At 35.3% G+C, this 14,932-nt stretch overlaps 2 protein-coding genes across 3 annotated transcripts; one reads left to right on the plus strand and one right to left on the minus strand.

The window, feature by feature from the left end:
• Positions 1-2,522: 2,522 nt before the first annotated feature.
• LOC113726728 (large ribosomal subunit protein P2-like) lies at positions 2,523-4,362 on the plus strand. Its single transcript, XM_072076096.1, has 4 exons — positions 2,523-2,681; positions 2,827-2,916; positions 3,808-4,037; positions 4,129-4,362. Exons 2-4 carry the CDS (start codon positions 2,829-2,831, stop codon positions 4,153-4,155), a joined length of 345 nt encoding a protein of 114 aa, XP_071932197.1. The 5' UTR covers positions 2,523-2,681; positions 2,827-2,828; the 3' UTR covers positions 4,156-4,362.
• A 766-nt stretch (positions 4,363-5,128) lies between these two features.
• On the minus strand, positions 5,129-13,893 carry LOC113726735 (peptidyl-prolyl cis-trans isomerase CYP71-like). 2 transcript variants are annotated; one of them, XM_072076088.1, is made up of 14 exons: positions 13,679-13,893; positions 12,859-12,944; positions 11,996-12,084; positions 11,050-11,289; positions 10,819-10,940; positions 10,442-10,517; positions 10,124-10,231; positions 9,860-10,036; positions 9,497-9,714; positions 8,879-9,011; positions 8,141-8,364; positions 6,990-7,143; positions 6,640-6,814; positions 5,129-5,423 (listed from the first exon to the last, which is right to left on the minus strand). In XM_072076088.1, exons 1-13 carry the CDS (start codon positions 13,855-13,857, stop codon positions 6,731-6,733), a joined length of 1,890 nt encoding a protein of 629 aa, XP_071932189.1. In that variant the 5' UTR covers positions 13,858-13,893; the 3' UTR covers positions 5,129-5,423; positions 6,640-6,730. The 2 variants fall into 2 exon arrangements, with proteins under 2 accessions (XP_071932189.1, XP_071932184.1); XM_072076083.1 differs by having other exon boundaries at positions 5,129-5,725.
• Between the last annotated feature and the right edge of the window lie 1,039 nt (positions 13,894-14,932).

The following is a 14,932-nucleotide window of genomic DNA, read 5'->3' on the forward strand; positions in this document are numbered from 1 at the left end:
AGAGGCGGGACCGTGACAGTGGGTGGGGGAGTTTCCCGCGCTTTTGTTTTAACGTTAACAAACCTTTGGGGTGACGAAATTGCCCCTCTGCTTGGAGGTGTTTGTGGTAATTCTACTTTACGTTTACATAAAATCAAAACAAACGGTCTGTTTGGATTGTAAGTTATTTGAGATTATTTGAGATATTTTTACTGTAGCACTTTTTGTGATGTGATGTATGTGAGATAAAAAGATATTGGGAAGATAAAAAGGTGTATTGGAAATTGTAAAGATGATGTAAGCAAATAAAATTGGAGAAATATGAAACAATCCAAACAAACGTTGAACTCGATTTTTGACTAATAGTTAGTTTGGGAGTTTACAATATGAAAGAAAAGAAGAGAAAAAAAGGAAAGAAATTCTAACGTTGTTTGGAAGTTTTGATAAGAAATGAGATTATTTGAGATATGTATGTCAATAAAAATTTGTTCTTCCTCAACTTTCCTTCCTCGCATTTGGGTGGAAAACTTTATCAACTATAGATTATTCGTCCAAATCACGTGGTTTCCTTCTTTTCGATCTCTCTTAGAGTACAAACGGCAGCAAAAAAGTCATTTGTTTCACATTATTTTCTTATCAAATTTGAATTCCCAAACTAACTATAAACAAAGGGGTAAAGTAAGGCGTAATGCTACAATTAAATTTTCAATACGTCTTTACAAATTCCATACTGATGATGCTTTAATTGATAAAATTATACAGGGCAAGAATGATAACTAAAGTAATCAAATCAACAAAAATACGTACAGCTCTTTTTTGTTTACTTGGAATTGTCTAGCACAAAAATGAATTAGCACAATTATTTTGTTAAATAAATGATTGTGATCTTTAGCAAATTGCAATGAAATACTAACTTTCTAGCAGATTGATTTTTCTTTTTAGTGTACACTCTCTACGAAGAGATTTCTGTTAGCCAAGTGCCAATAGTGCTCAACCACTGGGCCTTTGGCTCAGTGGCCACTAGGAGTATTTCGCGAATCGAGCCGCTCGCGAGCGGCTCGAATACGAGCTCAACTCGAGTTCGTCAATATCGAGTTCGAGTCGAGCTTGAGCCAATTAAGTCGATCTCGAGCTCGAGCTCGAGCTCAAAAATATTAAGCTCGTTGGCTCGCGAGCGGCTCGCGAGCTCAATTATATATTTATTTTTTATTTTTTATTTAATAGTAAAATTACATATATATCCATAATATTTTATTATTTATTAAAAAATATTATTTTATTCATTTTAAAAAATAAATATTTATTTTTTATTTTTAAAAAAATAAAATAATAATAATTTTTTTTATTTTTTAAGCTCGAGCTTGACTCGAATTTGACTCGAGCTCGAGCTCGAGCTTGATATTTTGAGCTCGTCGAGCTCGAGCTTGATATTTTGAGCTCGTCGAGCTCGAGCTCGAGCTCGAGCTCGAGCTCGAGCTTCACAAAATTAACTCAAGCTCGGCTCGAGTTCGGCTCGTTTGCACCCCTAGTGGCCACCACCTACTTGGTGAGGTGGGAGGCAAGATCCACAAAAAATGCCACATTTCTGTGGCTTGTTTCCAAAAAATCCAGACGGGTGTGCTGTGCACCCGCCTGATCCAATGGTGGTTCAGTCTCCTCCGACTTATCCATGGGCCTCCTTAAGCCCGCCCATTTCTCCTTAGTGTAGGATATATTAAGTTTATCATCTCCGGCAAAAAAAAAAAAAAAAGTGCCAATAGTGCTCCCATGTTAGCGTGCATTTACTAGCACTGGATTATAGACTTAGCACCTTAGTAGTTTTTACTAGCATACAATTTGTAGAAGGATCGGGTTTGTTTGGATTGAGATGATTTCAAATAAAATAATTTATTTCATAAATTTCAACCACTTTTTTATTTTCTCAATCACATTTTTATTTCACATATATCATATCACAAAAAATATCATAGTAATTATCTAAAATAAATCATCCAAACAAACTCAGTTATTCGCCATAGACTATAGAGCTCTTTGGGCCGGTATTCTAGGGTGATAACGAGGTTGAAACTTTTTCAAATACACCACGGGATTTTGGTGTTGCGTTTGATAAAACTGAAATTTGAAATATAAAATTTAAATTCATTAAATTATAAATATAATAAATTTGAGTATATATTATATCAAGTAAAATAATTTATTGATTATTTTGTAAAGCAAATTTTGCATAGTTGAAATATAAAATATAAATTCATTAAATTATAAATATAATAAATTTGAGTATATATTATATCAAGTAAAATAATTTATTGATTATTTTGTAAAGCAAATTTTGCATAGAAAATTCAATGTTACTTAATTAATTAAGATTTGGCTAAGCATGTTAAATTTAAATACTGAATTAAGTTATCAAACCGGGCCTCACCACAGCTGTTGGTTGGGTTATTTATTGGGCCATAAAATTGGAGCCCACGTTTAGGAGTGTTTGACTGGGTACCTTCGGAAACTTATAGAAAATGGAGGGCCAGGATTTAATCAAAACCCCAAAAAACCCTAGTGATAAATAGTCCAAGTGGAGATCCATGTATATTAAAGCCGAGCCCAGGGGTTCTTCTTCACCTTCCTCGCGTTAAAACCCTAGCTTCGGGCGCCGCAGCCGATCAGCAATCAATCTCTCCATTCTTCCGGATTCCACTGTATCTCAGGTAATCTATTCTCTGTCCATCTGGATACAACCACTGGCATGCACGATTTGAACATTTTTTCTCACCTTTTATATGGGGTTTTGGGTGAATTTCTTGATAAGTGTACAAGTATTCTTATTATTATTTGCTTTTTTCTCGATTTCAGAGATGAAGGTGGTCGCCGCATATTTATTGGCCTTGTTGGGAGGAAACACCTGTCCCTCTGCCAAGGATATTAAGGCCATCCTTGCTTCCGGTACTTTTCTTTCTTTTCCCTGTTTCTTATTGGTTTTTTTTTTTTCTGGAAATTCTTTCATTACCGTTCTAGTTTTGCCCCTATAATGTTACCAGAGTAAGTATTTTAAATTTTGCTTAAAACATGTGCTTGAGAATTAGTTTAAAATTTTGTTTCTAATGGAGAAGCTCATGCTATTGATGTTAATTGGGGTGCTTATTCCTATATGGGGATTTAAAGTTATCTAGTAAAGATATATTCTTTTATTTATGGACTTTCTCTATCTATATCTATATGTTGTTAGTTTCCATTGCACTGTTTGTGAGCAATGGTCTATTTGGAGACTGGAGGGAGTGATTCCAGTGTAGTTTGACCTTGGGTTTTGGGTTCTACTTGAGAATTTCAACCTTAAGGGTTGTATATGATTTGTATTTGATTATATTATTGTGAATTCCTTGTTTGATATATTTCTGGTTTTTGGTTTTGGGGAAGAATTTCATTATGGGTTCCTTTTTCTGTGAGTAAAGTTTTCATTATACTTGACCCATCTCGAAATTGATTAGGGTTGGCGTATGTGTGAGCACGGTGCTACTATCCTTTCATTTCTTGAAGAATGTGAAGGAATTGAAGTACCACTCGCCTAATTAGTTTTGTTACCGTAGACATTGCTTATGAATTGTAGCTTTTTATAGAGGAATATACGTTAAACATTAATTTAAGATCTTGGTGCTTGAGCCTGAATGCAGTAGGTTTTGGTTTTTTCTATTTTAGGTGGGGGGCATTTGAATCAATTAGTGTATTGTTGTAGTTTTTCGGTTTCATTATACAGTTAGGGTCAAATTTGTCCTCTGTTGTACTTGGATTCTATTTAGATGTCCCCACTTAATGGTCTTTTTGGTTGGTTGTTCACAGTTGGAGCTGATGCTGATGATGAAAAAATCGATTTGCTTTTATCTCAAGTGGATGGTAAGGATATCACAGAGCTGATTGCAGCTGGTAGGGAGAAGTTGGCTTCAGTACCCGCTGGTGGTGGTGCTGGTGTTGCAGTTGCTGCCGCTGCTCCAGCTGGAGGTGCTGCCGCTGCACCTGCTGCTGAGGATAAGAAAGAGGAGAAAGTAGAAGAGAAAGAGGAGTCTGATGACGTAAGCCTCCCCCACTTGCTTGTATACTGTGATTCTCCTTTATTTTTGTATCAATAGCAAGTAATCTGACAAACTTCCGAATTTTTTGCAGGATATGGGCTTCAGTCTTTTCGACTAAGGAGTATCAAAGTGCTGGTCTTTTTCATTTAGAAGTTTTGTTATGCTTTTGTTTCTGTTTAGTGTTAGTTGGTGTCCCTGATTTTGTTTAGGAAATGAGTGACAGAGATACGACATTCTTGTTCTGAAACATGCTTTTTTCCATCTTATTGTTGCTTCAAGCTCCTACATTTTGGTTGTTATAATAGTACCTTGGGTATTGATCTGAGTTTGCGTGAATGAATGATCCACACATATCAGAGTGGGTCCAAGTTGAAGCTAGCATTTGACAGTAGTCAGGACACATGCGGATGTGGTTCCTTGGCCATTGATATCTGAAACAAAACCGGAGAATGCTAGCTAGTTGTTGTTACTTCTTTAGGTAGGTAGCAACTGAAAAGAAACCTAAAGTGTTAAGATCGCGGTAGTTAAAGAAAGAGAACTTTGATGGATTCAATTGTCATAGAATTTAGCGTGACCAACCTAAGCATAAGTTGAATGATGGAAGCCTCAAGACGTATTTGTGTATCATGAAGGAAGACGAGGAGAAAATCTTCTTGCAGAAGTGTGCAATCAATCATCTGGCGTCAGCTCATGGATGATTGGACAAAGTATGACTGGATTATCCAACTTTTCATCATGTGGAGATTGATGGGCTTAAGAAAATTTGCTTACAGCTTTTAACAAAAATCAAAAGGAATATGTAACAAGGATTTTTTTCTTGTTCCAAGCTGGTTGGAGCAACATGCTTTAGAAACTAAAGAAGCTTCAATTCCATGTGTAGGTCAAGCTGCGGAAGCTAGCAACTTCATGTGCCTCGTCTAAAGGTGCATTGAGGAAAAATTCAGTGGGGAGAAGTAGAACTATGTCCTATAAACTAGTATAAGAGCATTCATTCTCTGTGAAACAATTTTGCACAAAACCAACCGAACCTAGTTGTTTGTTTTGACTTACTTTTTCTTGCCCTACCATCTAGTGAATACATGAAAAAGCTATTAACTTACAAATTTATAACGACCATTTATAAATGGGTCTTGTATAATGGTGTGGACTCTCAGGCAAAGTCTCCAATGTCCTTGTATCGAGTTTATTGTTCTATTACAATAAATGTAACCTTGCAACAATGCACCAGCAAACTAGTACCATAAGAATGCAGGATCTAGTCAAATTCCCAAATTTAGTCAGCGTCTTAACCTAAATTAAAGCCTTAACCGAACTACAACAAACAACATGATGGTTACATCTCCATCGTTTCAGTTGACAATCACCCAGAAAGCAGAAACAGTGTACCTGGCAGAACCAGAGATTAGATAATTCTACTGATAACATATTCAAATATAACCCTTCAATAAGAGAAAGTATAACACTACTGTTAAGTCATGCCATAAGAAAACTGCAGATTTTCCACAGCATACAAAGTAAAGGGTTTGAAAATTCAAATTTTCGTCCATCTGCTCATCCTCCCATCTTTTCCAGAGTTGAAAAAGTTTAACTCATGCTAGTTGTTGAAATTGATGAATAATCAGAACAAATCAAATGTCTGGAAGAAACACCCCTCTTCCCTTCTTGTGCAACATTCACCACACTTAGGCCTGGAACAACAGTGGCGAGATCGGCTCAGAAGTTTATAAGTATAAAGAAGCTAGGTTACAAGAGGTACATGGATGATGGGTTGGGAGGAAATTAAAGTATGTGTCAACAGAGGTAGTCAAAGATGAGAGGCATAAAGAAGCCAACAAGCTGATTACACCATGTAATGCAGCGACGATTTACCTTTCAGCTGCCAAATTTGGATGTGAAGGAGTTGACCCCAAAAATTAGCTATGCCAACTTAATGTTACAGGACTAGGATACTAAACAAGTGGAGCATGTAAACAACAAAGAACAAAAATATATCATTTAACACTAACAGAAACACCCAATAAAATTTCAAAAAGTATGTGATGCAGACTGCTATTTGCTAAAAACTACACAAGTATTACTCTTCATACAAACGTATAGGTGCAAGAAATCTATATCTTGAACCTTGCAGAGCTTAACATCCAGCTCACTAGAAAGGTCTTAATGTCATAATATCTAGCTGGGTTCTCTGTACTATTGTCTACCTAGTTTTCTTCTGCTAATACTTTTCCTCCTTTTTCTTCACTTCTCTTGCTAAGTAAGGTATTTGATGATCATCACTTCAGTATTTGTTTAATCCTCAATAGTCAATGAAGTCTTACTAGTACACTAGTGGTGCCATTTTGTACAATTTGATCAAAATTCGAGTCAGTAATTTTGTCCAGAGAGAAATCTGCTTTAAATGAATTTTTACGACCAACTATTTGAAACTTGCAGCCAAAAATTTCACATTGGAACAACCAGATTGAGCATAGCTTCCCCTCCTTTTTGTGCCTAATCAACATTCTGAAGTTGCTGATGGTGTTATGATGCATGTAGCAAGACGAAATTTCAAAAGAAAAGGTCAAAATCCAGCTGTATAAATGAGCATCTCAGAGAAACATACCATGCGATTATACGAATTAATGTTCTTCGTACTGAGAACAGGGACCCAGGATCATCAACAGTGTCTATGAAAAAGAACTGTCCAATCTAATCTAGGACTTTGGAACGGTCACATTCAAAATCTTTACATCTTGGTATGGCTTGTCTGCCTTGTCAGTCTTTACTTTCTCTATAGCCTGTTAATTATGAAAAGTTGTTATTCCATAGTCTCCAGGAATAGAAGTTTAGCCGATATCTCAATTATACAATTGAAAATCAATGTCTTGAAATCTACACAACTACCATGATACTTCCACAGAATATGATGAATTATCAAGGTGCCATGCATCTGAATGATTAAGCAGTGCATACCTGTACAACATCCATTCCTTTTAAAACTCTGCCAAAAACTGTATGTTTGTTATCCAACCATGGAGTGGCAACAGTGGTGATAAAAAATTGAGAACCATTTGTGTTCGGCCCAGCATTAGCCATTGATACTGTAAAAGGCCTATCATGCCGCAAGCTGCATGAAAGTAAATGTATAGATGTTTTATGCAAGAGTAACAGACATTCACAATGTCATGGGCATCATGAAAACGTTATCCAGCAATGTTAACAAATTAACATACCCAAGTGTATGTAAAACGGTCTCGATGTGGGTGCAAATGGGTACAGACAATACTTTTTAATTAAGACATAACTAACAAATCCACCAGTAAATGCTTACAATAATTATAAGACCACATTCAACCACACAACAGGTGCATCATTGATTCAATACTTGATCAACGTCAATGACAAACACTTAGAATTCACGCCATCCAACAACTTCTTTTGTCTAAATTGAGAAAAATCTGTTGATACTTAGAAAAGCAGAGAATAAGAAAATGAAAGTGCAAATTGAAAATATTTCAGTAGAAAAATAAGCTTTCGCATAATATTTGACAGCTGCTGTGGCTTTGTTGCAGGTTGCATGAACAGTTGAATTGTTTGCTCAAGCTTGCTAATGCTAACACAACAAAGTTACTTATAGCAGTTGACCTTTTTGGGAAACAGAAGATGAGCCTTATGTAACAACTGGGAAATAACTGGACATACTGTTGAGATGAGCATTTGTTCTATTCACAAGACCAATCTCTTTGGGAATCCTGAGAATCACACGTTCAACTTTCGATGGAGTTTCACAGAAACATACTTAACACAAAGACCAAGCCGGATACGAACCATGCAAGGGCAGGTCATTGACAAAGTCATAATCATGCCTGTAATCCATAAACTCGGAGAACCCCATCAACTGCACGCTTTTGTTTCTAATAAGTTGGCTAGTTAAAAGATCAGTTTTACTGTGGCAATTGAACTAAACTTCACAAGTTATGATCCACAATCCAGCATTACACTGGCAAAGAAGTATAAGGAAATAAATATAATATATATGTATGTACACACACACAGAGATTGGATAAAACTCACCAAGAACTTTGGAGTACAACAAATAGGAAAAAATGCAACCCTAGCTTTACCTTTTGTGCAATTCATCCTCAAACTCCCTTCCCCATATGGATTGCCCGCCAGTACCATCTCCCAATGGATCTCCAGTCTGTACCATGAAACCTTTAATAACCCGGTGAAAAATCAGATTATCGTAATAGCCATTTCTGCAATGCGTTGTAAAATTCTCTACAGTCTTTGGACACTCTTCAGGGTATAGCTTCATATGAATGTCACCCATAGTGGTGTGAAGGATCTGAGAGATAGACATAGATTAAAAAGTGAGCAAGCTACAAGGAGAAAATCCATTCATATTGCAGACAATAATGCAACAATTTCATGCAATAGTAAGGACCAAATAGCAAACATTGGCCAAAACCAAGTGATATCAAAACTGAAACCTCCATAATCTTTTTTTCCCTATTAATTTTAAGTTCAATCTTGAAGGAAAAAGACCTAATGAGCTATTCAAAAATCAGTTTCTAAGAGTTTCTCACAGGAGGCAAATTTGTTCAAAACCTCCAAAAATAGTCCAATCGGGGGGAAAAACTACTACACAACAGTTCACCTCCTTATACAAACCTGTAATCCTTTTACAAGCAGTAAGATAATGACGAGAATAGAAGTCAGTTTGGACTTCACAAGGTTCTTCATTCATTTAACAAAGATTCATTAGGAACATACATTCCCCGTATATAGAAGTTATAAGCAGTAACAGGCTTCACCAAGTGGCAGCTTAGCAGAGGAAGAATGAAGATGAAAGAGCTTACCACATTATCTGGGAGGGATGTTGTGACTGCCTTTCCAAGCTCTGATACAGCCAGAAGTTCATCAGCAGGTGGCTTTTCATTGAATACATCTCTTCCCTTAGTTGGATCTTCTGGTTCCTCAGGTTCTCTCCGACTGTAAAAAGACAATCAAAATAAATATGTGTTTTACAAATGGAAAATACAAGAGAGTTAGAATCTACCACTTCCAGTCTAAATAGTACATACTCAGACAAGCATAAAATTATTTCTGCATGAAAAAGTCCAGGAAAGATATTCATGACCAAAAGATACACAAATACATAGAAGTCAACTATCAAACATGTTTCGGTAGCTTCAAAGAACTTTGCCTATGCCTACCATATATTATAATTTTGCATTAAGAGTTTTAAGTAGTTTCAATAACAGTTCGCAAATATAGTACTTCAGCTACTTTTCCTAATCCTGACATGTTGATGAACTTTGTGCAGTTCTAGGTACGTGTACAATTAGTCATCAGCAAAGTGAATAAGGCAAACTTCTCGAATGGCACTGCTAGTGGCAGAAGTAAAGTTGATTCGAAAGAGACACAAAACTCAAAAGACAAGCAGTCATTCTAGACATGCCAAAACATCTTACTACCTGAATAAATAGATTCTATACTTCTTGAAAGCACAGCATAGGAGAGTGGGATCTGTCAGTGGGTCCTTGCTTTCATTAGCATTTACAGCAGCAGAAGGAATCTTCCTTACTTTTTTACTGCCTCGATCACCTTGATACAAGGCAATTCTCAAAAATCTGTCATTACTTTCCACCTTCCCTAGGATTCTCGCAACTTTATTTGTTTGTAGATTTATAATCTGACAATGCAAAAAAAAAAAAAAAAAAAAATTCAGAGATATTCAAGGAATGAACTAAAAGCCTATGAAAAATTACAGAAAAATGCTATAACAGATGCTTAATCTATCTTCTTGTTCTCCATAATACAAAAATTCGAAATCTTACTTTAATCCCTAGAAGTGTCGCAAAAATAAGGAAATTTGAGCTTTCATCAAAAACTGCATTAGGCTGAGGTGCATTTTCTGTTTTTTCAAATTCTTTTTCTACAGCCATGCGTCTGCCAAAATCAATAGCTTCTAGCCTGTAAAGAGGGACATCTCTCCTCTGGAGATCTTGGGCCACCTGCAATAAGAGTAAGACATCAAGTTATTACATCGATATTAAGAAAATAAAAAATTCAATGAGAAGTTCTTTAGGCTAACTTGTCACCTCAAGAGATTCATCATAAACTCGTCGTAGTTTCCCTGTTCTGAACCAGAACACGCGGATCCTACGATCAGGTGATGTAATGGAAAACTGCATACCATCAGGGCTCACCTGGAAAAATTATATAATGCAGCGTGTGCATCTCAAATATGGAGTAACACAATTTACAACTAAAGAAACTTAAATTCTGATTAATTGGAGATGTCTCAGTTGAAAAAAAAAAAGGAGAAATTACTCATAAAAATTCATATTCAACAAGAACATCATCTTAATTTTGACACAAATGAATAACTTTTCAAATATATAAGATTTTAATATTACCTCTAGAGTAGAAACTGTAGTCTTGCATTTCACGATTTCAAAGAGATTTGTATCAGTTTTCAATCTAAAACCAATCCTGCATCGTATAAGAAAAGAAAGAAGAAAATATTACGTGCACATTGAAATGATCAGGAAATCAATCCCTTAGACCAAGGACAGTCCACAAGGTCAAGCACAAGAGGTTCTCAACTAAAACAAGCAAAAGGAAAGGCTATGTACAACTTTCAGAATTTCAATTGGGAAGACCAAACAAAAAAATTTCAATTGGGAAAAAAAATCGTGACAAATACATTCCGGCCAAGGCATGAGTCCAATCACATTGTGGATGAGTTGTGTAAATTCGTTTATTTGTAAATGTTGATACTCATAGACCATACCCATCCTCAGGGAACTTTAGTGTGCCAGGATTCCAGTACTCAATAATTCCTTTATCATCTGCAGAGATGACGGCGTCAAAAACCTGGTTGAACTTCATTACTTTAATGGGCCCTAAGTGTATCTGGATGGAAAAGTTAAAGAAACCATCAATAATTTCTCCCAATCTTTTTGAGTCTAGAAGAAGAATAGCAACATAAAATTCAAGTCAAAGTATAGGATCAGCCAATCACCTCTCTAGATATGATGGGCTCATTTGTGCCGGCTCTGGCATCATATATATGTACAGATGAGGAATTACGGTCACTGATAGCCAACTTAGCCTTGACATCCCCTTGTTTGTAAACCCATTCGGCACAACCAGGTATGAAAGGGAGGCGTACCATGGCCATCATGTCATAATTGACTACATCATATATTTTAACTGACCGATCATTTGAGATTGTACAGCAAAGCATACCATCCACACTAACCTGCAAAGATGAAACAGGTCAAGGTGACAAATGTAATTTGTAATTATAAGAATATAAACAGTAGTAAATGCAGAAAACATAGGGTGGAAAAGAGGAGGCAAGGACACATATCATGTAGATAAATTTTGCATAATGACATAAAGTTGACAAACCTCTGAGTAAAGTACAGAGGTCTAACCGGACAAACATTCAATACACTTGAAATCCACCTCAACCGCAAGCCAAAAAATAGAGTTAATGATATTAAAGCTTCCCTTATGTAATAGACAACTTCAATACAGTATAAGTTGGATTCAAAAGGTTAAAGGATAGGAATTTCAAGATGCAATGACAAATGAAACTACTAAGAATATATAAACCAACAAAGCAATCTGCATATCAAAGACAAACATCAAAAAACCAAGTTACCAAGATTTGGTAAAAGTAATCATCAAACAAGTTCAGAAGATTGTGAAATAAAGATGGAACAAATCAAACTTAAATGCTTTTTTACTTCTGATCCTTGAAGGAAAGAAGCAAATTTCAGATAGCCACAAGAAAGTGAAGCTAAAGTTTCCAATATTACAGCATACATTCACACTGTTAGATCTCATAATGTCATATTCTAAGCATGATCGAAGATGGAAAGGTTTAAGTCAAACACTATTAATGATGAAGAAATCAAGAAGTACACAAGATACATGACAAAATGGAAGGCACAACTCACAGCTAGACCTTCGATCGGTCCAAGGTGAGATCTGAAATGCTTGGCAAACTCAATTCCAATAGGCTTTTTCTTCCAGAACTTCAAGTGACCTGAGAATAAACAATTGGTTAGTAAGGGCACATTTAACCTTATATACAACAACCTTAACCTCTACATACTTCTTACAAGTTAAATGGAAATCCTTATTCCATATCCAATATAAAAAGTCGATACATTCATCATCTGGTTAATTTTTTTTCTTCCATAGGTCAAATGAGAGGCCATTGCTTACAATAAAGGATAAAGGAAATGGCAAGTAAAGCAGCTCTTTCTGATCTGTCCAATCTTTTCACATGTAATCAATTACTCCCTTCATAACACCTTTCATGTTTTTTAATTTGTTAAACCGCTGAACTTATAAAGAAATCTTTTACAATACTTAAACTTATCAAAGTAAAAGTTCCCATAACAATTCATTTAACTTTACTACTACCATTAGATGCTTTTCTATACAAGTCAAAATCATACACAACACAATTTGTTTCGACTTAGTCTTTCTACCAGGAAAGTACAAAAGGCATAGCTTTAACGGGAAGTGAATATAATTTTCTTAATCTCCATAGTAAAGAACCCTTATTGCACCACAACCCACTTGTCACCCACCCCCACAAAATGACCCAGAGGAGATAGAAAAAGAAAAAGAAACTAATGCAAAGAGTAGAAAAGAAAATTATGGCGAAATAAATCCCATATTAGTCATGCTCACTTACTTAATCTGAAAAAAGAATCAACAGAAAATTGCAGGGTTATCAACAAAATTAGTCAAATGTTAAGACCAAAATGTGCAAGGACACTTCACACTAAGGACTTGTTTTTCATCTTACCATCGGCACTTCCAGTGATGAAAAATTCAGCAGGTGAGACAGCAACATGAGTGACCACATCACGATGCATATAACTCTTTTCATACCTGCATATGGTTATTGTGATTAGAGCACCCCAATTTTCATTCTTGATTTTTTACACATGTAAGAGAAAATCATGCAAGTGGAAAATAAAATACTTCTAATGAAATTTTTTTTCCATTATGTTAGCCAGGCGAATCCTAGTTGTGCTAGAGTCTCACTTTGACTGAAAATTTTGATTAAAGAAATCATTCTTGAATTACATGCAACCTTTAATATTTGTTTCTTTTAAATTAACTCTAGCCAAGAACTTAGCATGTTGGCTATGTAATTAAAAACAAAAACAAGTCCAAGAAGAAAGATTATTGTAATTCACAAAAATTAGGACATATGCATTGAGCATGAAGCATTGTATAGACTACTTGTATGAAGATGCTTAATCTTCGACACCTATGAAATACATTCTGTTAAAGCATTTCCATGAAAGAATTGCTAGGTCTACGTAACACAATTCCTAAACCTATCAGTCCCATAAATCAATAGTCCAAAAATTTGATCACTAACTTCAGAGTGAACTACGTTAAGTTATCAATAATTGCATAGAACTGTAAAAGATTAGATATTTAACAGAAAGGGGGAAAAAACAGAATAATAAGTTGCTGACAAGCTCGAATTGAGTAAACAGGTAACCAAGAATAACTCAATTTACGATTTTTGCCAACTTAACACAGCTGAAATTCAAGAAAAAATGATTAATCTGAAGCCCTGATATTGAATATTCTGCAGTTTTGGTGCTTACATGTTGGCGGAGGGCAGAGAGTCGAGATAAGCCTTCTCGAACTGAAGAGGGCGCTTGCGTCGTGGTTGTGGGGCCGGACCAGGACCGACCATGGGATCATCGTCGGTGGCATCCACCGTCGTCGGTGTCGGCGTGTCTGAGCTACCATTATCCTTCTGAGCTCCTGCAGCTTCTTCCATTTTTTTTTCCCACTTTATTCAGGGGAAAGTTCAATTTAAGGGTTTAGGAGGTTTTTGATGCTGCTTGAGTACATTGATTTTGAAGAATTGATGTTATAGTCCCTGATATTTTTAAAATATTACTTTTCACCCTTGAAATTTGAAGGTTAAAATAACTTCACCCCAACAAAGTTACAATCTCTCGTTAATAAAACTCAAATTCCACCTGGATTCTTCCAATGAGCCATTAGTTGATATGGATATTAAAAACAGACATCGAAGATGGCAAGTTTAAACTCATTCTACCTTTAGGTTTACTAGAACAAAAAATGCTAATTATACAAGCAATAGTTTCTTGATGGAATAAATTATATCTTAATCAGTGTTGATTTTCATCAAATCAATGATTTTTGCCAATTTGATTTATCACTAGTACTTTAAGAACAACGTTGTGAACTTGTTAAAACTTGGACATTATTGCGCGGTTCATTATAAACTTTGTCTAATAAAATGAAATACTTTAAGACTATATTTAAGCTTGATGCGATTTGAGCAAGAACTCTTACAAAAATTTTTATTTTTCCTCTCTTTTTTTACATTATTTATTTGGACTATTGAAATCCAAAAAAAAAAACGGTTTAAAGATTGTGAAATCGCAGCACACAATTAACTTGTGAAAATAACAACACAAAGTGTCCACCATACATACATACATATATATATATATATATATATATATATATATATATATATATATTTGTATGTGGTGTTACTTGTATTTTTTGTTCTACTGTTCATCTTCATTTTCAAAATGTTTAGCGTGTTTGAACAGGAGGAGATTATTTAAAATAATTACAATAACACATTTTTTATGATCTACTGTAAATGAAATAAAAGAATAATTGAGAAAATAAAAAAATTGATTGAAAAAAATATGTTTATGATGCAATACTGCAAGTAAATATTTAGCATAAAAGCCTCAAGTTAGACAAACCTATTCTTTCATACTTTTAGGATTGATAATTCTCAAGAATGTTAGGTGCGTATTTGAATAGTTTGTAGTCATCGATGATTGATCTCAACTCCGTGAGAACAC

The sequence above is a fragment of the Coffea arabica genome, chromosome 1c (genome assembly GCF_036785885.1).
Source record: "Coffea arabica cultivar ET-39 chromosome 1c, Coffea Arabica ET-39 HiFi, whole genome shotgun sequence".
In the NCBI taxonomy this organism is placed as follows: Eukaryota; Viridiplantae; Streptophyta; class Magnoliopsida; order Gentianales; family Rubiaceae; genus Coffea; species Coffea arabica.

Coding starts and splice junctions, on each gene's coding strand:
- LOC113726728 (XM_072076096.1), top strand. CDS start 2,829: ATGAAGGTGGTCGCCGCATATTTATTGGCCTTGTTGGGAGGAAACACC. Junction 2,917..3,807: donor TAAGGCCATCCTTGCTTCCG/GTACTTTTCTTT, acceptor GGTTGTTCACAG/TTGGAGCTGATGCTGATGAT. Junction 4,038..4,128: donor AGAAAGAGGAGTCTGATGAC/GTAAGCCTCCCC, acceptor AATTTTTTGCAG/GATATGGGCTTCAGTCTTTT.
- LOC113726735 (XM_072076088.1), bottom strand. CDS start 13,857: ATGGAAGAAGCTGCAGGAGCTCAGAAGGATAATGGTAGCTCAGACACG. Junction 10,518..10,818: donor CTAAAGTTCCCTGAGGATGG/GTATGGTCTATG, acceptor TATACGATGCAG/GATTGGTTTTAGATTGAAAA. Junction 10,232..10,441: donor CTACAGTTTCTACTCTAGAG/GTAATATTAAAA, acceptor TAATTTTTCCAG/GTGAGCCCTGATGGTATGCA.